General features: G+C 37.0%; 1 protein-coding gene across 1 annotated transcript; it reads right to left on the bottom strand.

Moving 5' to 3' along the window:
• Positions 1 to 8,709: 8,709 nt before the first annotated feature.
• Positions 8,710 to 9,737, bottom strand: LOC122024966. The gene is made up of 2 exons (XM_042583707.1): positions 9,166 to 9,737; positions 8,710 to 8,891 (listed from the first exon to the last, which is right to left on the bottom strand). The coding sequence occupies exons 1-2, from the start codon at positions 9,571 to 9,573 to the stop codon at positions 8,802 to 8,804; spliced, it is 498 nt and encodes a 165-aa protein (XP_042439641.1). The 5' UTR covers positions 9,574 to 9,737; the 3' UTR covers positions 8,710 to 8,801.
• Between the last annotated feature and the right edge of the window lie 14,229 nt (positions 9,738 to 23,966).

Raw genomic sequence — 23,966 nt, forward strand, 5'->3', positions numbered from 1 at the left:
ATGTTTGCACTTCTGATGCTACTCATGTATTTATGCTACTCAGTGTTATATTTGCTTGCTCTTTATTATGTTTCATTTTCTATCCGTTATTAATATGCTGTTCACTTGCATGTCTTGTTTGCCCTTTATTTCCTTCTTACTGTCTTATAATACACTTAGAGGGAATTCTAAGTGCTTTAGGAAACAGACAGTAAGGGTTAAGGGGGAGTTCTTTAAGTTATCTTACCTTATTCGCACCTTTTCGGTGTTTGACAAAGGGGGAGAGGATACCTAAGTTTAGAAATGTATGAAAGCTTGATTGTAGGGGAGAGGATAACGGGAAGGATCTTGATTCCCGTCATTGACTTGGTGGTGTATCCGTCTTAGGGGGAGGATCCTGATTTCCCTAAAAAATATGGGTATATGAGCATTTCTTATCTAAACTTAAATCGTGTTGTCAAACAACAAAAAGGGGGAGATTGTTGATACAGTCTGACCTGGATGTTGTTTTGCTGTTAACACTGATTTAAGTTTGTATCAGATATTTAACTTAGATTAATTACTAATCTAGGTTGACTTGGTTGACCTGATTGAGGAAGTCCTAACTGGGATGTTAGGCAGTTGGAAAGTCCTGGTGAGTGAAGCCAGGCAGATTGGAAATCCTGGTGAGTGAAGCCAGGTGAAAACCCTAGTGAGTGAAGCTAGGTGCAAGTCCTGGTGAGTGAAGCCAGGCAAGGGAAAATCCAGATGGATCAAGGGTGATCGGACATCTGGTATTGAAAAGTCCAAGAAGGAAACTTGGCATGCGAAGTCAGAGAGGGCTCGGTAGCTCGCTCTCTGGACCTGATGGACTCGGAGAGGGCATGGTAGCTCGTTCTCCGGATTAGGTCAGAGAGGGTCCTAAGTGGACATTCCATGGCACATTGGATCGGTCGGTAGACCGATCCAGTGACACATGAATCAGTGGATCGGTCGGCAGACCGATCCAGTGAAACTGAGTTCCATGGATCGGTCTGATGACCGATCAGATGACACTCAGTAGCACACTGAGTGAAATCTGATCGGTCTGCAGACCGATCAGAAAACACTCAGTAGCACACTGAGTGCAATCTGATCGGTCAGGGAGACCGATCAGGAGAAAAGCCCGCAGAAGAGAGAAAGAGGTGGATCGGTCTGTGGACCGATCCACACTCAATCTGATCGGTCACTACGACCGATCAGAATGGCCTCAGACCGATCAGACTGTTGCCTGATCGGTCCAAGGCACTGTGATCGGTCTGGTGACCGATCCACACACTCTAATTTGTTCGCTGTATCAGCGATTCCTTCACTGCTTTTGATATACCTCATTCATTTATGTGATATAATCCTCTGTGCTGTTAGCTTTTGAGTTTGCAGGTTAACAGGTATCATTCCAAGCCTAATTTCAAATTAAGTTCATAAGAGGAATGCGACAAATGGTCTTTCGGCTGTTTTCAGCGGCGCATGGTGCATTTCAGGCATCAACGGATACTGCTGTGATCTGGCTGCGATCTGCTTGACTCCTGGGGATTGGTTCGAGCTCAGAAGACACCAGTGATGACTGTGATATCATTGGTGTGAGTTCAGAGAACCAGGTAAGGAGGAAGAGGGATTGGCTGCAGCGCTGATTTGCGCAGTTTTGGACCAGATCGGTGACAGCAGAGATCAGGTCTGAGAAGCAATAAAAACAGCGAGAGGAGAGAACAGAACAAAAAATAAGAAAGCTTGAAAGAAAAGTCTGTGCTGTTGTGCGAAGTTCTTGAGCTCTCGGGTGAACTGCGATCTCCGTTCTGCTACTGATCCTCGCGTGGTTGTAAGCATTTTTATTCTCCTGTGCCACCGAGTTTCTGTAAGTCTCGTGCTTTAACTTAGATATTTCTTGAGACGCTGTGGGGAGGTTACTCCACCGAGAAGGAGGATTTGTAGCCGGAAGTTATCCGGGGTGCGATCTACCGAAGATCAAGGAGTCGTCCACCTTACGGACACGCCGAGGAGTAGGGGCAAGTTATCCCCGAACCTCGTAAATCCTATTGTTAGTGTGCTTGTGTTTTTCTTTCCTTTAGTTGTCTAATTCCGCTGTGCTAACAATTATCTGTGTAGAAGTTTTTAAAGGGGCTATTCACCCCCCCTCTAGCCATCTAAGATCCCAACACTACCTTCTCCTTAAATATATTTTGTTTTCCATCCTTTAACTTCCACCACTTAATTCTAGGAATTGTATATATTTTCTTTCTATTGATATTATGTTTGAGGCGTATATCCAACACTACTACCCTATGTTGGGTAGTTAAGCTTTCTCCAGGGATGACTTTGCAATCTTTACAAATCTTTCTATCCTTCTTCCTAACCATAAGAAAGTCAATTTGCGATTTATTATTCCCACTTTTGAATATGACTAAGTGTTCTTCTCTTTTCTTAAAAAATGTATTAGCTAATATAAGGGCATATGCTATCGCAAAATCTAATATAGTTTTCCCTTCCTCATTACTTGTTCCAAATCCATAACTCCCATGTACTCTCTCATATTCCTCATTTTTCACTCCGACATGTCCATTTAGATCACCTCCTATTAAAATCATTTCATTTGGTGGAATATTTTGTAATATTTCATCTAAGTCCTCCCAAAACCTTGATTTGGTAGCTTCATCTAATCCTACTTGTGGTGCATATACGCTAATTATGTTCATAGTTTCTTTGGCCACTATTATCTTAAGGGCTATAATTCTATCTCCTTTTCTAATTACTCCTACAACTTCATTCTTTAACAAATTATCTACAATGATACCCACTCCATTTCTTGCTTTACTCTTTCCAGTGTACCATAACTTAAAACCCGAGTTCTCTATCATCTTTGCCTTCTCGTCTATCCATTTTGTCTTTTGTACACACAAAATACTAATTTTTCTCCTAATCATCATATCTACTACCTCCATTGATTTACCAGTAAGAGTTCCTATATTCCATGTTCCAAATATTAGATTATTAGTTTTCCTATCATATTTGTTCTTATCTAACCTATGGTATGAGAACTTTTGCCTATTTAACACTACACCCAAGTTCTCATGGAGATGTAGCGGTCCTTGCTGAGACGTTACAATTAGACCCTGCAATGCGAACTCTTGCATATTTATCACTACACCCGAGTTCTGGAGATGTAGTGATCCTTGCCGAGACGTTACAGTCGGACTCTGCAACGCGTTCCTTCCGGGGAACAACCTAGCATTAGCACAATAGTTTAATGGATTCATTCATTGAATATTTGCCATAGTTTGACGCTAGCTGGCAACCTAACGCAACCCTCCTCCTTTATCCGAGCTTGTGACCGGCCATGACCGGTCATCATGATATTTGAGGTTATTTATGTCATCAAGAGATCGATACAAAACATATAAAAATAAGTTTTATATCATTCCAAGATCTTTAGATATATCAACTGGATTTTGTATGCATTTGTTTTTAATTTTAAAAAATTACAATTTTGCAATGAATCCCTCGATTTATCACAAATTGGTAATTTTTTAAAAAAATATAAATAAATGCGTCTTAAATTTGGAAGTTAGACCTAGATATATTGGAATGATATGAATAAATTCTTATGTATTCGTATCAATCTCTTGATGATATAAATCGCCTCAAATATCAATTTAGCCTAATATATTATTTTTCCTAGTTAAATCAATTAGATGAAATTTATAAATCCAATGAATTAGTGAAAAAGTTATTATTTGAAAATGTTGAGGTCATTTTATATTAAATAATCATTGTTTACAAAATATTGGGTGAAATTTATGTTTAAGGTCATTTATGTGATCAGGAGATGATGTGAATACATAGAAACTGATTTCATGTTATTCCAAGATCTCTAGATCTATCTCTCACATTTAAGACTCATTTATTTGTATTTTTAAAAAATTACTAATCTACAATGAATCTATAAATTCCTTGTCAATTGGCGATGAATCTATAGATTTGTCGTAAAAGTTTTATTTTTAAAAAAATACAAATAAATAGGTATAAAATTCAGTAGATAGACCAAGAGATATCGGAATGATATGAAACAAGTTCCTATGTATTCGTATTGATCGCATGATAATATAAATCGCCACTAGCTCTAGGGTGGCTGGTCTGGCCCCATAAAATTTTTTCATCGGCTACCAGGGTAAATCGAGAAGTACGCGCGACGAACAACCCAAAAATCTAGCATCCGTTGGTTATGCGCCCCATTTGGAGGAAAAATTCTACAAATATGTCATAGCTGGGGATTGAACCACGGTGCTTGGGTGACAACCTAGATGTCCTACCGCAACACCATATGTAACGACCACCCTTCTTACTACTACTACTCTCTAAGGACGACCGGCGATCTCCTCTTTCTGCGAGCACCTAGCAGCCGTCGGCTCTCGCACGAGCACCACACCGCCGACCTCCTTCCCTCACGCGAGCTTCAGCCTATCTCCTCTCGCGATCTCCTCACCGAAGCCCTCGAGCCACAGCCGACTACTCCCCTTTGCACGCCAGCACAGAGACGCCGCACCATCGCCGGTCGCGACGAGCCAATGCCAGCCCCCTCTTCCTGACGCTGACTGTGCCCTAACCGATCCAGCAATTAGAATTCCTTGGTAAGTATGAGATGAATGTTTCTTTCCGTAGGTTACAATATGATCCGGATGAGGTCTTTCTTCTTTTCTTTTCCAATACTTCGGGAATTTGGGCATTTTGAGTGAGCTTGGTTTTGTCGGATTGAGATCTGGACCAAGTTACTGGTGGCTTAGGGTAGGTTTGATGGTATATGGCTTCTTTCTATTTCCACCAAAGGTTTGGGTCAGATTGTTAGTGTCCTAAATGTTTTCTTTGGTTCCTATTGCTTTAGAAATGTCGGACTGCTTTGCAAGGTGTGGGTTTAGTTTTGGTATGTTGTTGGAATTGCCATGGATTTAGTATTAAGGCAAATTTGATGTGTCCTACTACTTTGAATAATTATAGATCTTGGGTGGAGGCAATTTGATGTGGTTCATGCCTCAAAGAGGGTTAGGAATGTCAGGACAAACTGGAGGTTGAGGTTTTGGTTGTGAGGTGTGATTAGTTTTGGTGGTTGTTTTTATTTTCTATGCTTTGGGATGACTTCAGTTTGCTGGACCAAATGGAATTAATGGTTGAAGTGTAATTAGTTTTTGTTCCTTGCATTAGTTTTAACTTACTGGATAACTGGGGATGTTGCCTTGGTTGTGTTGTATCTTGCTCCCTGTGTAAGTTTGGATGTTGGTGGGAAAGAAAGTGTTGCTCTGGGTGAGTGTGAGGGTGCTTTCGCTCCTTGAGTTAGTGTTGGTTGGCTGGGCAGATTTGTTTATTTTGGTTTCGATGTTGGTTCTATTTTGGGCATGCTAGTCTCAGATTTCTGGATGGATTTAGATGAATCGAGGTTCGTAGTTGGATTGGGTTTTTTTTCCCTAATTAGGTTGGGTTTGGATGTAGTTAGATATTGTTTATGGAATTAGCTAAATTGTATATCACATGATTTGCAGAACTCTGATTTAGGGCAAGTAGCACAACGTGGATTTATTCTGATACGATTGATAAGTAAAAGCGGGTACTTCTTCCTTTGATTCTCTAGTTCTACGAACTTAGTGCATGAGCTATTTTGGATAAGAATTGCTTTACCTTGACTCCACTCGAAATTTTTCCTATGCTTGATACTTCCACTCAAAACCTTTGAGTTACTGGTTTTTATATCCATACAGTCTCTTGTTGTTGTCCATGATCAGTAGCAAATATTAAATATCATATTTGTATGCTTTAACTGTTGTTTATTTATGTACTATATTGAGCATGCTGGCTTCATGTAGCATACTTGTTTCTGCCTATATATATATGATGACTGTTGCATTGTTCGCATCATGTCATTGCATGCATGCCGCATCCTCGGCCACTCGTGAGAGTGGTAGCTGGAGTTGATGCCGCTTGTCCTGTCGTGCCGCACTCGGCCATTCGTGTAAGTGGTAGCTGGAGTACGAGCAGCAGGGACCCCGTCGCAGATGTAGCTAGTTAGCTACTATGCAACTGTCCCCTCGGCCACTCGTGTGAGTGGTGTACAGTCTGTCACTGACCCGGCCTCTCGACCATACAGGGGTCATGGTGCAGAGAGGTGGGCGGGAGTGACCATCCGTGCATACGCTGTTATTATATTTGCTTGGGCTGCTGTTGTTTATATATGTTGTTATTGCTTACTTACTGCTGTCGTTGACATACGCTGTTATTGCTTGTATATACCTTGCTTGTTGTCTCTGTAGTTATGAGTAGTACTGTAGCAGATTAGTACCAGTTCTGTCTTATTATACCTAGCCTAGGATATGGTTTCAGGTATGAGTGCTTATTTTGGTCCTTTTTGTAGTATCTGCTATTTCTTTTATGAGACTGTATACTCTTGGCTCACTTTCTAGTTATATGTTATGTTCATGCACTATCTCTTTCCTTACCCGCTGAGTTCCAATACTCACCACCCCGCAAAATGACTTTCTTTCGCCAGGTAACAGGTAGATGAGTCATGGATGCTTGGAGAGTCCCAACTGCCAGCCCCACGACACACTCGAGGATAGCTTCTTTTTTTCTGGTTTTGGTTGCTGACGCAAGTTATGTTTTGGTTTTGTGAACTTGGTATTGTATGCTTCGATATGGATTTTGGAGTCTAGTTAGGTGGTTGCAGGCAATTTAGTCAGTGACTTTGTCGGTTATACATTTGTTTTCTTTTTGTGATTTCCGCTGCGTTTACATCCAGCCGTGTAGGCTGAGTATTTTATCGTTCTGTCTTCCGCTGTGTGTGTGTTTCGATATTGTTCCAGCCGTTTAGGCTGATGGTTATAGATGGTGGTTATGTGTTATTTCATTTTGTCCAGCCGGGTGAGCTGAGTATATTAAACTGTGTGTTATGTTGTTTCTATTTGTGTATATATTCCAGCCGAGTGTGACTAATGTATATTTTGTCTGTAGTAATGTTTCATATTGTCACCCGTGCAGGGGAGATGCTGCCGAAATTTCTTCTGGCAGGGACCCCTCTGGGGGCGTGACACCATAACCCCGAGGACTCAATTCCACCTAATATATTGATATACATAATTTTTTTTATATGACTGAGTTTGAAAAATTTAATTCTGGATCTAAATATATTTGGTGGAGTTGATATTTAAGATCATTTATGTCATCAAGAGATCGATATGAATATATATAAACTAATTTTATGTCATTCCGAGATCTCTATGTCCATATGCCAGATTTAAGATTCATTTATTGATATTTTTAAAAAACTACCAATCTGCGAAGAATCTATATATTCATCACAAATGTTTATTTTTTAAAAAAAATACAAAAAATACATACGAAATCCGATAAATAAACCTAGAGATTTCAAAATGACATGAAATAAGTTTTTATGTATTCATATCAATCTCATGATGATATAAATTATCTCAATATTAATTCCACCCAATATATTGATATCCATAATTTTTTTAACATAAATGAGTTTAAAAATTTTTAATTTCTATTAAAAAATTAATATATTGGGAGGAATTGATATTTAAGATCATTTATGCCATCAGGAGATTGATATATAGGAACGAGTTTTGTGTCATTTCGAGATCTAAGTCTATCTGTTGGATTTAAAATGAATTTATTTGTATTTTAAAAAAAATACAAATTTACGATGAATCTATAAATTTGTCACCAATTGGTGATGAATCCAGGGTTTCATCGGCAATTGGCGACGAATCTATATATTCGTCGCAAAGGTTTAATTTTTTAAAAAATACAAATAAATATGTATGAAATCCAATAAATACACTTAGAGATTTTGGAATGATACGAAACAAGTTTCTATGTGTTCGTATTGATCTCATGATGATATAAATTACATCAAATATCAATTTCACCGAATATATTGAGATCCATAATTTTTTAACAAGAATTAGATTTTTTGACGATGAATTTATACATTCGTTGCAGATTGATAATTTTTTTAAAAATACAGATAAATGTGTCTTAAATTCGGTAGATAGACCTAGAGATCTTAGAATAATATGAAACAAATTCCGATGTATTCGTATCGATCTCTTGGTGATATAAATGATACAAATATAAATTCCACCCAATATATTGATATCCATAATTTTTGTTAACATGAATAAGCTAATTTTTGTTAAAAAAAAATTATGAATCTTAATATTTTAGGTGAAATTGATATTTGAGGTCATTGATGTCATCAGAAGATTGATATGAAAACAGAGAAATTGGTTTCATATCATTTCATGGTCTCTAGGTTCATATGCTAGATTTCGAACACATTTATTTTTATTTTTAATTTTTGTGTCAATCTTTGACGAATCTATTGTTTCATCGTCAATTTACGATCGTTGCAACATTGGCTACATCATGTCTAAAGCTTTTGTGATGAACTCTGCTTTCATTGCAGAGTTTGTAAATATTACAATGAATTTTAAATTTCGACGTTAATTGGCAACGAAAGTTGCGACAAAATATTATTTGTTATTATTTTGCGATGATTTTATTTGGTTGCCAATTTCGTTGCCAATTAGTAATAAATTCTAGTTTTGTCGCTAAATATATTATAAATTTGGGACGAAAATTTTGTTCCTAATTTAAGGTTTTTGTAGCGAGAATAAAGCGAATTTCATGTTTACATTGAAAGAATGTTCTATCGACTTGTATTTAAAGAAAAACATTGCCATGTTGGGGTTTTATTGGAAGTAGAAATTTTGTATCAGTAAAAAAAGAACAGTCCGTGAAATTAATTAAACATTGTCACTGATAAGTCGAACATGTTTCGGGCAGTGCTTCTCCACAATCATCTTTGATGCGCTTGCCATCGTCTTACGCCATGTCTGCAACAGATTTGCCATAAAGAGAGTTAGCTGAGAACCTTTGCAATAAGCATTGTCCATTATGATGTCAGCAATTTTGAGATAAAAATTCATAGTTTATGAACATGTTTAGCTTATTTGAATTTTTTCACAGAAATATTGCGCAGCTTTCGGTAGATTTCTGGCAAAGAAACAGAGAAAGAACGAAGTGCTGAATTCAATATTTTTTCCTAACTTTTGCTTCAATTGCGAAATCGGAGAACAGGGATGAAAAAAATTGTAGAATCAGCATTACCTTTTGGAGGGCTATGGCAAAGAAGAGTCCGATGCCGGGGGCTGCGTCATCGGACCGTCGGACCCCGATCCTTCGGAGCAGGGACTTGGAGGACGACCTGCGATTGGAGAGAGGGAGAAGGGACTTCCACTCTGCCTGTCCAGCACTGGTCCGCCCCCTCCTTGCCGGCCTTCCGTCGGCATAAGAGGAGGATGAGGAGATGAGCTCCCGGGAGGAGAGGGCGTTGATAGCGCGGCAGGACTTCTTCCGGACGGCCATTGGGGTGAAGATGCGGGCGGTGGTGGAGGAGGGGCGAGGGAGCGAGTAAGGTCTCGCCGGGGGGTCGGCGTCGAGTTCGGCGAATTTGCGGAGGAGCTCGTCGGAGGAGGCTTTGTTGACGCGCTGGACGTTGGGCACAGCTGTCTCCATCACTTCTCGCTGTCGTTGTTATTGTTGTTTCTTGTGGTTTAGGATTTGCAGATGTGTAAGCAAGAAAGGGGAGGGAGAAGGGAGGGGAGAGTAGAGCATCAAAAGCGTGGTGGGCGGCTTATTAATTCTGGCGGAAGAGGAGGAAGAAGATAGAGAGGTGACCGTTAGAGGAGAGGAAGGTGATGGAAGGAAGAGTTGATTAAGTGGGAGCAGTGGGCGGCGAGGAATATAGCCGTTGGGAGTTGGTGGGATCCAGTTAGTTGCGTATTGGTCCAGCTAAGTAGGAAAAGGTGTCCGTTCCTGGTGTGAAAGTAGTTAAAAGAGTAAAGGAACATCATATCAAAGATACATTATCAACGTAAGCCTCAGCCCTCCGGAAAAATGATTATATAAATTGCGGTAGCCACAAGATGTTATACTGCTTCATCTTTTCTTGGGCAAGTGTTAGCTTTCCCCTTGTATGGGTACCATGGAATGGACACTCCATCACGAAATTTCTACTATAAGGTAATAGCAGGGCCTAAAGATAATTATATTATAAAAAAGTTATAATGTAATTATAATTTCTTAAAACAACTTTTTTATTAATCATTTTATGGTTATATATATAATAATCTAAATTAAAGATAACTATCTCACAAAATTACATCAGGACCCTGATTGATAATTTAAAATCGGGTGATATGAATCTAGGATAACTTAATAAAAATTATTCAAATTTATTTTAAAAATATTTTTCAAATCATTTAAAAATTATTTTAAAACCCTTTTAAAAAAATCCTTTAAAAATTATTTTAAAACCCATTTAAAAATTCTTTCAAAAACCTTATAAAAAATCCTTTTAAAAAATTATTTTAAAAACCTTTTAAAATTCCTTTTAAAATTTATTTTAAAAAATCATTTGAAAAACCTTTTAAAAAATATTTTTAAAAAAATTATTTTAAAAATCCTATTAAAAATTATTTTAAAATTATTTTAAAACCCTTTTAAAAATCCTTTTTAAAATTATTTAAAAATTATTTTAAAAAATACTTTTAAAAATTATTTTAAAAGTCATTTAAAATTCTTTTAAAAATTCTTTTAAAACACATTTTAAAAAACTTTTTAAAAATTAATTTAAAAACCCTTTTAAAAATTATTTAAAAACCTTTAAAAAAAATCCTTTGAAAAATTATTTTAAAACCTTTTAAATATGATTTTTAAAATTATTTTAAAAACCTTTTAAAAAATCCTTTGGAAAATTATTTTAAAAAATTATTTTAAGAAAATTTTAAAAATCCTTTAAAAATTCTTTTAAAACCCATTTAAAAATTATTTTAAAAACCTTTTAAAAATCTTATTAAAAATTATTTTAAAAACCCATTTAAAAATTATTTTAAAACCCTTTTAAAAATTATCTAAAAATTATTTTTAAAACCTTTTAAAAAATCATTTTAAAAATTATTTTAAAAACCTTTTAAAAATTATTTAAAAAAAAAATTAAAAACCCTTTTAAAAATTATTTTAAAAACCTTTTTAAAATTATTTAAAAACTATATATAACCCGTTTAAAAATCCTTTTAAAAATTATTTGAAAACTATTTTAAAACCCCTTTTAAAAAACCTTTTAAAAATTATTTAATAATTAATTTAAACCCCCCTTAAAAATCATTTTAAAAATTATTTAAAAATTATCTTAAAACCGCTTTTAAAAATCCTTTTAAAAATTATTATAAAAACCTTTCAAAAAATCCTTTTAAAAATTATTTAAAAATTATTTTAAAACCCTTTAAAAATCCTTCTAAAAATTATTTTAAACCCCTTTTAAAAATCCTTTTAAAAGTTATTTTAAAAATCCTTTTAAAAAATATTTTAAAAAAATTATTTTAAAAACCTTTTAAAAATTCTGTAAAAAATTATTTAAAATTATTTTAAAACCCATTTAAAAATCCTTTTAAAAATTATTATAAAAATTATTTTAAAACCTTTTAAAAATCCTTCTTAAAATTATTTAAAAAATATTTTAAAAAATCATTATAAAAATTATTTTAAAAGCCATTTAAAAATCCTTTTAAAAATTTTTTAAACCCCCTTTTAAAAATCTTTTTAAAAATTATTTTAAAACCCCATTTAAAAATTATTTAAAAATTAATTTAAAAACCTTTACAAAAATCCTTTTAAAAATTATTTAAAAATTATTTTAAAACCCTTTTAAAAAACATTTAAAAATTATTTAAAAATTATTTTTAAAACCGTGTAAAAAATCCTTTCCCAAATTATTTTAAAAAATTATTTTAAAACCCATTTAAAAATGCTTTTAAAAATTATTTTTTAAAATAAATATTTTAAAAACGTTTTAAAAATCCTATTAAAAATTATTTTAAAAACCTTTCTAAAATCCTTTTAAAAATTATTTTTAAACCCTTTTAAAAATTCTTTTAAAAAATCATTTTAAAAATTCATTAAAAATTATTTTAAAAACCTTTTAAAAAATCCTTTTAAAAATTATTTAAATTTTTTTTTTAAAACCCTTTTAAAAATTATTTTAAAAACCATTTAAAAATTATTTAAAACCCTTTTAAAAATCCTTTTAAAAATTATTTTAAAAAATTTAAAATCTTTTTAAAAATTATTTAAAAATTATTTTTCAAACCTTTTAAAAAATCCTTTTAAAAATTATTTTCAAACCCCTTTTAAAAATGCTTTTAAAAAATATTTAAAAATTAATTTAAAACCCCTTTAAAAATCCTTTAAAAAATTAGTTAAAAATGATCTTTAAAACCCTTTTAAAAATTTTATTAAAAATTATTTTAAAAATATTTTTAAAAATTATTTAAAAATTATATTAAAACCCTTTAAAACTCCTTTTAAATATCCATTCATAAATTATTTTAAAAACCTTTTAAAAATCCATTAAAAAATTATGTGAAAAAATTATTTGAAAAACTTTTTAAAAATCCTTTTCAAAATTATTTTTAAAATCCTTTTAAAAATTATTTAAAAACAATATTTTAAAAACCTTTTAAAAATATTCTCAAAAAATATTTGAAAATTAATTTTAAAACATTTTAAAAATCCTTTTAAAAATTATTTTATAACTTATTTTAAAAATTATTTTAAAAACCTTTTAAACATCCTTTTAAAATTATTTTAAAACCCTTTTAAAAATTATTTAAAAAACCCTTTTAAAAATCATTTTAAAAATTATTTAAAAATTATTTTAAAAAACTTTTAAAAATCCTTTTAAATTTTTTTTTTCAAACCATTTTAAAAATTATTTTAAAAACCTTTTAAAAATCCTTTTCTAAATTATTTTAAAAACCTTTTAAAAATCCTTTTCTAAATTATTTTAAAAACCTTTTAAAAATCATTTTAAAAATTATTTAAAAAAATATTTTAAAACCCGTTTAAAATTCCTATGAAAAATTATTTTAAAAGCCTTTTAAGAATTATTTAAAAATTATTTTAAAACCCTTTTAAAAATATTTTAAATATTATTTTAAAAACTTTTTAAAAATTATTTAAAAATTATTTTAAAAACATTTTAAAAATCCTTTTAAAAATATTTTAAAATTATTTTAAAAACCTTTTACAAAATCATTTTAAAAATTATTTTAAAAATCCTTTTAAAAATTATTTTAAAACCCCTTTTAAAAATTATTTTAAAAACCTTTTAAAAAATCCTTTTAAAAAATATTTTAAAATCCTTTTAAAAATGCTTTTAAAAATTATTGAAAAAAAATTAAAAATCTTTTTAAAAATTATTTTAAAACCCTTTTAAAAATTATTTAAAAATTATTTTAAAACTCTTTTGAAAATTCTTTTAAAAAATTATTTTAAAAAGTTTATAAAAATCCATTTAAAAATTATTTAAAAATTATTTTAATAAACCTTTGAAAAATCTTTTAAAAATTTTTTAAAAAAAAATATTTTGAAAACCTTTTAAAAATCCTTTAAAACTTATTTAAAAATTATTTTAAAAATCTTTTAAATATCCTTTTAAAAAATATTTAAAATTCTTTTAAAATTCCTTTAAAAATCCTTTAACATTCTTTTAAAAATCTTTTAAAAATTATGTTAAACTTTTTTAATTCCTTGAAAAATCTTTTAAAAATTATGTTAAATTATGTTAGAGTGTACACTAAAAGTCTAGCTTTTTGTATAAACATTTAAGAATCACATTGGTCTAATATCTACATTTATATGGTAAGTGTAGTTATTCAATTAATTTATGTAGATAACATGGTGTGTGGTGTCACACACAGAAGATCATGTTATCAATTCCTTATAAATTATAAACAGTAGCTCACGACTAAAATGGAAAGGAACAAACCATTGGTATAGTCGTAGTGTAATAAGGTATTAGTTTATCTTGACTAATAAATTACACTAGTACACTCTAAGTGTATTGAGTAGGCCCATTTAAGGTAAGTTCTTTTTATACTGACTTAATAAAAGAACAAGACATTAGTTATTATGGAAGTGTGTGCTCTTAATCCTAATATAATAACAAGCACATATATTTAGTATTTATTTCTTTGACTTATCAAAGGGCGAGATTTAGCTCCATAAATCAATAGGCCCGATAAATTGGGAAATGATATTACTTATAGTGTGTGTTGTTGATTATAGAAGGAAATTGTGTCCTAGTTATCTAGGTTGAGAATGCCCCCAAGAAGAGTTCATAAGGATTGCCATGTTAAACCTGCAGGTGGACTTAGTCCGACATGATGATAAAGTTGAGTGGTACTACTCTCAGAGCTAGATGTTAATTAAATGAGTTGTCAGTAACTCATTAAATTAATGGACATTCGATATCTTAAACACAGGGAGACTAGCACACTCATGATAGGAAGGATCTCATAATGTAATTTGAGATTGGTGCGGTAGTGCAATAATAACTCTCTAGTGGAATGAGTTATTATTGATGAACTTGAGTTGTGTATTCGGGGCGAACACAGGATACTCAAGCTCGTCAGGAGGCCAAAATCAATTTCTCCTCTAGGTCTCTATCGTAGCCTCATTAGTGCCTCATAGTCCACTTATGAAAGCCCTTCTTGGTGTCCAAGAGGGGGCCGACCCATGGCTTGGTGACCAAAGCATAGGGGCCGGCCAATTCCTTCATAAAGGGGCCATCCTTTTGCTTGGTGTCCAAGCAAAGAAGGGGCCGGCCACAATAATTCAAAATAAGAGGGGTGTTTTGAATTTTTAAAATCTTCTTTTTGTAGACATCTACAAGTTTTAAAAGAGAGATTTTAAAATTAAAAACTTTCCTTATTTGAATTAGGTCACATGATTTAAAAAAGTGTTTTAAAAGTTTTAAAACTTTCCTTATTTAACCATCCTCATGGCTTTTTAAAAGAGAGTTTTAAATTTAAAACTTTCCCTTTTTGAAACCATGTTAAAAAAGAAAATTTTAGAAGAGATGTTTTAAATTTTAAAACTTGGTTTTAATTTTTAAAACTTTCATTTTTTAACATCCACTTTAGGAAATTAAAAGAGAGCTTGTAAAATTTTATAAGAATTTTCCTTCTTTGCTTATAAAATTTTTACAAGATAATTTTTCCTTCTTTTAAGGGGCCAACCACCCTTGCTTGGTGCCCAAGCAAGGGGCCGACCAATCAATCTATTAAAAGGAGATAAGGAAAATTGAAAGGAGAAAAGGAAAAACAAGAGGAAGATTTTAATTTTTGTAAAAATCTTTCCTTATTTACCTTGGGCAAGTATTATAAAAGAAGGGGAGGAGAGGCCTCATGGAGCAATCTATTCTTTTCTCTCTTCTCTCTAGTCTTCTTCTAAGGGCCGACCCTTGCTTCTCTTCATGCTAGGGCCGGCCACCTCTATGTGGTTGCTTTGTGTGGCCGGATACAAAGAGAAGGAGAAGAAGAGGAGAAGTAGGGTAGACATCAATTCTTATTCTCTTGTTGGTGATCTTGCACGGTTGTGTCTTAAAGACACGACCCAATCAAGGGTTTCTTCACACGGTCGTATCGATTGACATGACTGGGTTCTTCTTCCTCTTGGTTAGGTTTACACAGCCATGTCTATTAACACGGCCTAGGTCGGCTTCCTCTCTGCCATCTTCACATGGCCATGTGGATTCACACGGCTTCCCTCTTCTTCCTCTCGGCTGAATTCACACGACCATGTGAAGTCACATGGTAGTCCTCTTCTTTCCCTCTATTGGGACCACACGGTCGTGCCAAATGACACAGCCTAGCCCTTTCCCTTCTCTGCTAGCTTCACACGTCCATGTGAAGTCACACGGTCGGCTCCTTAAGGTGTATAAGGGTTGAGTTTTCTTCTTTTTGACTTTGCCAATGCCTCCACGCCCATGAGGTGATCATGGCTAGCTTGTGGAGGCCACGGATAACCTAAAAATAAAATTAAAAACACTGAGACAAACTAACTAAGGAAACAAAGTTGTAAACTAAACTAACTGAAAAGAAACCTTGGGTTGCCTCCCAAAAAATACTTGTTTTAGGTCTTTAGCTCGACCCCGTCTCCGTTGATATGGACTATACCCATAGAGACACGGCTTCCCCTCCTAGGGTTGGTGCTTCAAGCTTTTCCTTTATTCTTTCCCTTGTAGGACAGATGTACTTCTCATTCTTGGTTGGGGGTCTTCTCCCATGATTCCTCAATTTTATGGGCATCTGCCCCACTATAATTTCTTAAAAAGGAAGAGACATGGTTAGGAGATTCAGATAAATCAAATTCTAATCTTTCCTTACCGATAACCAAAGATAGCTTGTAATTTTTAACATCAATCACAACTCCTGCAGTAACAAGGAATGGTTTTCCCAAGATTATTGGGATTTTGGGATCCTCCTCCATGTCTAAGACAACAAAATTAATGGATATGATCCAACCACCCACCTCTACCAGCACACGTCTTCAACGATACCCATAGTGTACTTGCAAAAATGATCAGCTAGCTATAGTACCATACTAGTAAGTTTAAAGTTTTTGAGACCTAACTTATTACAAATCAAATATGGAATGAGGCTAACACTCACCCCCAAATCATAAAAAGTTCTATCTATAAATTCAGTTACTATAGTGCAAGGAATTGAGAAGCTTCTTGGATCTTGAAGCTTTGGGGGAGTGGTTGTCATGAATTGAGTACTGGACTCTTCCGTTAGTGCCACAATCTTGAACTCTCCTTTTTTTTCCTTCAGTTGGGCATGATTGTTAGGATCGATGATCGCGGCTAGAGAGGGGGGTGTGAATAGCCGACCCCAAATCTCGTTCGTTTCGTTCTCAATACGCGTCGATGTAACGAGGTTCGGAGATGAAACTCCTACTCCTCGGCGTGTCCGTAAGGTGGACGAAGCCTATCAATCCGTCGGTGGATGAAACCCCGGAAACCCGGCTAATAATCACTCCTTCTGGGTGGAGAAACCTCGCCACAATGTCTTGCAACAGCAAGATAAACAGGAGTACAAGAATACAGCAAGAAACTAAGTACAATACAACAATGTAATAACCCTAGCTTGCCTTCTTGTCGACTGGTTGAAGCAGCAACTTCACGAGACGCCTACAACAGCAGGAACCCAGTCGAAGAAGCTCACACGAAGCTTCGGAACTTAGCAAAGCTCAAGAGCACACCAGCAGCTCAGTAGAAAGAAGAGGAAGAAGAAATCCAGAAGCAGAGGCTCGATCTCCTTTTATAACCTGCGAAGAAGAAGACACAGGAACTAGCCGTTGTGTCGCAACGGCTAGGACCTGGACCGATCAGGCCACCCTGATCGGTCCAGAGCCTCTCTGATCGGTCATGGGACCGATCAGGCTCTAGTCTGATCGGTCCCCAGACCGATCAGCCATATCTTCACAGAGCCACTGATCGTGCTCTGATCGGTCTATGGACCGATCAGGCTCTAGGCTGATCGGTCCCCAGACCGATCAGCCAACTCTCTGTGAGAGTTGGCTCGTCTCTGATCGGTCTCCAGACCGATCAGAAGAGCCTCAGTAAGCCACTGATCGTTATCTGATCGGTCACCAGACCGATCAGATACCCAGCGTATCGCTGGATCGATCCACTGATCGATCCAGAGCTTGGTTTTTGCCCAAACCAAGTCCCAAGTCTCCCACACCAACCTCCAGTCAACCTTGACCAGTTGGTACATCATGCTTGGCATCCGGTCACTCCCTTGACCTGCTAAGACTCTTCACCAAGTGTCCGGTCAATCCCTTTGACCCACTTGGACTTCCTTTTCGTGTCAAGTATCCGGTCACTCCCTTGACCTACTTGACCTTCTCAACACTAGATGTCCGATCACCCTTGATCCATCTGCATTTTTCCTTGCCCGGCTTCACTCACCAGGACTTCCCAACTGCCTGGCTTCACTCACCAGGACTTTCCCTTGCCTGGCTTCACTCACCAGGACTTTCACCTGGCTTCACTCACCAGGATTTCCCGTCTGCCTTCCTGGTCTAGAGAACGAGCTACCGAGCCCTCTCTGACCTAGTCCGGAGAACGAGCTACCGAGCCCTCTCCGACTTCGTCCGGTCCAGAGAACGAGCTACCAAGCCCTCTCTGATCTAGTCCGGAGAACGAGCTACCGAGCCCTCTCCGACTTCCACATCCAGTCCAGAGAACGAGCTACCGAGCCCTCTCTGACCACAGTTCAGAGAACGAGCTGCCGAGCCCTCTCCGACTTCCATCCGGTCCAGAGAACAAGCTCCTGAGCCCTCTCTGACCTCAGTCCGGAGAACGAGCTACCGAGCCCTCTCCGACTTCCCATGCCAAGTTTCCATACTTGGACTTCTCCGTGCCAAGTTTCCATACTTGGACTTTTCCCGTGCCAAGCTCCCTGCTTGGACTTTTCACCATGCCAAGCTCCCTGCTTGGACTTTTCCGAGTCAGGTCAACTCACCTCGGGTCAACCAGGTCAACCTTGACCAAGGTTGCACTAACAATCTTCCATCAAAATACAACTCTTCTGTTTTCATCAAACATCAAAATACAACTCGAGTCAGGTCAACTCTAGTCGGGTCAACCAGGTCAACCTTGACCTAAGGTTGCACCAACAATCTCCACCTAAGGTTGCACCAACAATCAAAATACAACTCTTCTGTTTTCGTCAAACATCAAAATACAACTCGAGTCGGGTCAACCAGGTCAACCTTGACCTAAGGTTGCACCAACAATCTCCCCCTTTTTGATGTTTGACAAAACCATAACCTAACTTAGGTTTTCTAATGTTCTTCCTTGAACATTCTCCCCAAACCTACACTCTCCCCCTTTTTGACACACATCAAAAAGAGTGAATCAAGGTCAAGAGTTTCTTCCTAATGAAAGTCTCATACCTTTCATTGAAACTCTTAATTTCCCCCTTGATACTAAGGTCAACAATTAACTTAGTGATAATCCCATATCACTCAAGTCTTTAGGAGTAAAACCTCCCCCTAAAAGTCAACTCCCCTTGACTAATAGGTAAAACTCCCCCTAAAGGTCAACTCCCCCTTGACCATTGCACCAACAATGTCTTGGAGAGTTTCAACCCTTTAGAAATCCAAAACACCACTTCCACAGCTACAATTTCAGACAAACAGTCGAAATTCAGCAAGTTGGCACGCCCTGATCGGTCACCGGACCGATCAGGCTTCCTCTGGATCGGTCCAGTGACCGATCCACACAGACCTGGACCGATCAGGGAACCTCCTGATCGGTCCACGACCTCTGATTTCTGATTTCTGAAATTTTCTTCTCCCGAAATTCAGAAACCTCTAGAAAATCACAGAAAATTTCAAAAATTATAAAATTTGGAGGATACATTCCTCATATCATATACTATCATGGAAAAATAATTTTCGATGAAAATAACTTCCATATTTAAATCTTGATACAAAGTTCGAAAAACTTTGAGATAGTTCAAGTTTAACTCAACTTTGTATCAACTTTCTCAATGATGAATGCTATCACTAGAAAAGCTTCATCAAGGTTTTTCAAATCAATTTTAAAATGATTTTAAACCATTTAATTTAGGACCACAATCTTTGGGCTAAATGTACATGAATTGTACATAAGCTTTCCCTATGATCCCCAATTTTGAATTAGGCTCATCTAGGTACAAGAACCATGCACCTTGATCCTAACTCATCATCCTAATATCTCACACACATCTAAGGTGTATCAAACACATTTAAGTCAATTTTGATGTGAGATATGAGTTTAGGTTATCTTAGTCTAAAGTCTCATGCATTTTCTAAACATCAATTTGATCTCCATATCAAATTGTGTTTTTAACCTTAAATCAATTTCATTGATTATAAATGCAAGAAATGATGACATGACATAAAATGATATCATACATAATAACACGTGCCAATGTCATGATGTCATGGCATAAAGTATAAAACTTAAATAAAGCATGACATTTAACTAACCTAAGCAATATCATGACATTTTAAATGATCATAAAATAAATATGATGTCATGACATGGCATATGGCAAACAATATATGGCAAATAGCACATAAAGGTATAGAAAATACCTAATTCTAGCCTTAGTTGCCATTTTTGATAATTTTGATCATTTTGCCATAAATTCTATATTCCTAAGTGTAAAAATCACATACCAAGTATGTTTAGATCACCATGTGCCAATTAAATTGACCTAAGAGAACTCCTCAAATGTGATTGGCACATCCTAATCACCTTAGGAATAATTTTCAATTTTCATATTCAAGGCTTGATTACACCTTGAAAATTCCTAAAGTGCCACCTTTTGCCATGATTAGGTTAACTACCTATTCAAGTAAGGTTGGCACACTCTAACTCATCTAGCGTGATGAAATCACGCTCCTAGGAACCCAATACCTATTGGAGCTCATTGGGTTCACTAAGTATTCACTAGGGATGACTTCCCTAGCAACCCTTCTAATGACCCTCCTAGGCTTTGAAGCCTTGGTCATTTGGGACTCATCAAGATCAACTCTAGGGGTGACTCCCCTTGTGACCTTGGTGATGGTCTTCCTAGCCCTAGATTTTGTTCCATAATCGAATGGAACATTATGATAAGTGGGCTTGACCACTTGGGACTTAGGTTTGTGACCCAAACCTTTCTTGTCCTTGGACATTGGTTTTTGACCCTTAAACCCTAGAGATGACTTCTCCAAGTTCTTAAGAGCCTTTTCCAAAGTATCAAGTCTTGACCTCAAGACTTGATTCTCCTTCTCTAATACCTCAATTTTTAATTTTTAATTTTTCTTTGAGGTATTCCTAGGCATGTGTCTAGTTGTTTTGGGATTTCTACCTAGATTATCCTTAACCTGAGATGAGTTGATCCTAGGTTTGGCTTTCCTAGTGTTATCCTTATCTAGGCTCACATGTTTGGCACCTAAGCATGTGTATCAATTTCTATTGTTATCATGCCTATCATTATTAGCAATTGCAATCAAACTACTAGCATGCATCTTACTAGTATTGCAATAATGAGCCTTAAAGGTTACCTTAGGGTTTGCCTTAGCTCCCCCTATCGATGTGCTTGGTTTCTTGTCCTTGTGAGGTTGCCTCCCCCTCGGACATTGGCTCCGATAATGTCCCCTTCGCTTGCATTGGAAGCACACCACGTGCTCCTTGCTCTTGCGTATTGGGACTCCGGCTTCCTTGATCTTTAGCGCCGGTGGAGTCTTCCTAACCCTCTTTGGACATTTACTCTTGTAGTGTCCAAATTCCCTACACTCAAAGCACAATATGTGTAATTTATTTGAAATTGAAGTGCTTGAGTTACCTAGGGTTGAGGATGAATGTAGACTCTCTCCTTCATCCCTTCCGGAGGTAGATGCTTCTTCTTCTTGCTCCAATCTTGAAGAAGTGCTCTCATCCTCTTCTTCCTTAGATGTTGAGTAACCCTCAACTTCTAATTCCTCTCCTCCATAGTGTGAGCTACTTAGCTCACTTGACTCCTCCTTCATGGCTTGAAGTGGAGCTCTCCTCATGGAACTTGGCCAAGTTGTTCCACAACTCCTTGGCATTGTTATAACCACCTATCTTACATAAAATGTCATTAGGTAATGAGAATTCAAATATTTTCATTACCTCGTCATTAATCGTGGATTGGTGGATTTGCTCCTTCGTCCACTTCTTCTTCTCTAATGGTTTTCCTTCCTTATCCATCGGAGGCTTAAAACCTAATTGAACACAAGTCCAATTTTTAAAGTTAGTCATAAGAAAATACCTTATTCTTACCTTCCAATACGCGAAGTCGTCGCGGTCGTAGAAGGGTGGAATGGTGATGTCTTCTCCGAGTTGATCCATCTCTAGCTTGTGCTCCCTCGGGTGTTAATCCGGCGAAGAGCGACCTCGCTCTGATACCACTTGTTAGGATCGATAATCGTGGCTAGAGAGGGGGGTGTGAATAGCCGACCCCAAATCTCGTTCGTTTCGTTCTCAATACGCGTCGATGTAACGAGGTTCGGAGATGAAACTCCTACTTCTCGGCGTGTCCGTAAGGTGGACGAAGCCTATCAATCCGTCGGTGGATGAAACCCAGGAAACCCGGCTAATAATCACTCCTTCTGGGTGGAGAAACCTCGCCACAATGTCTTGCAACAGCAAGATAAACAGGAGTACAAGAATACAGCAAGAAACTAAGTACAATACAAAAATGTAATAACCCTAGCTTGCCTTCTTGTCGACTGGTTGAAGCAGCAACTTCACGAGACGCCTACAACAGCAGGAACCCAGTCGAAGAAGCTCACACGAAGCTTCGGAACTTAGCAAAGCTCAAGAGCACACCAGCAGCTCAGTAGAAAGAAGAGGAAGAAGAAATCCAGAAGCAGAGGCTCGATCTCCTTTTATAACCTGCGAAGAAGAAGACACAGGAACTAGCCGTTGTGTCGTAACGGCTAGGACCTGGACCGATCAGGCTCCACCCTGATCGGTCCAGAGCCTCTCTGATCGGTCATGGGACCGATCAGGCTCTAGTCTGATCGGTCCCCAGACCGATCAGCCATATCTTCACAGAGCCACTGATCGTGCTCTGATCGGTCTGTGGACCGATCAGGCTCTAGGCTGATCGGTCCCCAGACCGATCAGCCAACTCTCTGTGAGAGTTGGCTCATCTCTGATCGGTCTCCAGACCGATCAGAAGAGCCTCAGTAAGCCACTGATCGTTATCTGATCGGTCACCAGACCGATCAGATACCCAGCGTATCGCTGGATCGATCCACTGATCGATCCAGAGCTTGGTTTTTGCCCAAACCAAGTCCCAAGTCTCCCACACCAACCTCCAGTCAACCTTGACCAGTTGGTACATCATGCTTGGCATCCGGTCACTCCCTTGACCTGCTAAGACTCTTCACCAAGTGTCCGGTCAATCCCTTTGACCCACTTGGACTTCCTTTTCGTGTCAAGTATCCGGTCACTCCCTTGACCTACTTGACCTTCTCAACACCAGATGTCCGATCACCCTTGATCCATCTGGATTTTTCCTTGCCCGGCTTCACTCACCAGGACTTCCCAACTGCCTGGCTTCACTCACCAGGACTTTCCCTTGCCTGGCTTCACTCACCAGGACTTTCACCTGGCTTCACTCACCAGGATTTCCCGTCTGCCTTCCTGGTCTAGAGAACGAGCTACCGAGCCCTCTCTGACCTAGTCCGGAGAATGAGCTACCGAGCCCTCTCCGACTTCGTCCGGTCCAGAGAACGAGCTACCAAGCCCTCCCTGATCTAGTCCGGAGAACGAGCTACTGAGCCCTCTCCGACTTCCACATCCGGTCCAGAGAACGAGCTACCGAACCCTCTCTGACCACAGTTCGGAGAACGAGCTACCGAGCCCTCTCCGACTTCCATCCGGTCCAGAGAACAAGCTCCTGAGCCCTCTCTGACCTCAGTCCGGAGAACGAGCTACCGAGCTCTCTCCGACTTCCCATGCCAAGTTTCCATACTTGGACTTCTCCGTGCCAAGTTTCCATACTTGGACTTTTCCCGTGCCAAGCTCCCTGCTTGGACTTTTCATCATGCCAAGCTCCCTGCTTGGACTTTTCCGAGTCAGGTCAACTCACCTCGGGTCAACTAGGTCAACCTTGACCAAGGTTGCACTAACAATCTTCCATCAAAATACAACTCTTCTGTTTTCGTCAAACATCAAAATACAACTCGAGTCAGGTCAACTCGAGTCGGGTCAACCAGGTCAACCTTGACCTAAGGTTGCACCAACAATCTCCACCTAAGGTTGCACCAACAATCAAAATACAACTCTTCTGTTTTCGTCAAACATCAAAAGACAACTCGAGTCAGGTCAACTCGAGTCGGGTCAACCAGGTCAACCTTGACCTAAGGTTGCACCAACAATGATCTCCTTCAAAAATTTGGCAAACTTAGGCATTTGGTGAAGAGCATCAATCAGAAGAACCTCAATACAAAGTTCTTTGACCTTTTCTAAAAATCTGCCAAATATTCAT

The sequence above is a fragment of the Zingiber officinale genome, chromosome 9B (genome assembly GCF_018446385.1).
Source record: "Zingiber officinale cultivar Zhangliang chromosome 9B, Zo_v1.1, whole genome shotgun sequence".
Classification (NCBI taxonomy): domain Eukaryota; kingdom Viridiplantae; phylum Streptophyta; class Magnoliopsida; order Zingiberales; family Zingiberaceae; genus Zingiber; species Zingiber officinale.

Coding starts and splice junctions, on each gene's coding strand:
- LOC122024966 (XM_042583707.1), bottom strand. CDS start 9,573: ATGGAGACAGCTGTGCCCAACGTCCAGCGCGTCAACAAAGCCTCCTCC. Junction 8,892..9,165: donor TTGCCATAGCCCTCCAAAAG/GTAATGCTGATT, acceptor AATCTGTTGCAG/ACATGGCGTAAGACGATGGC.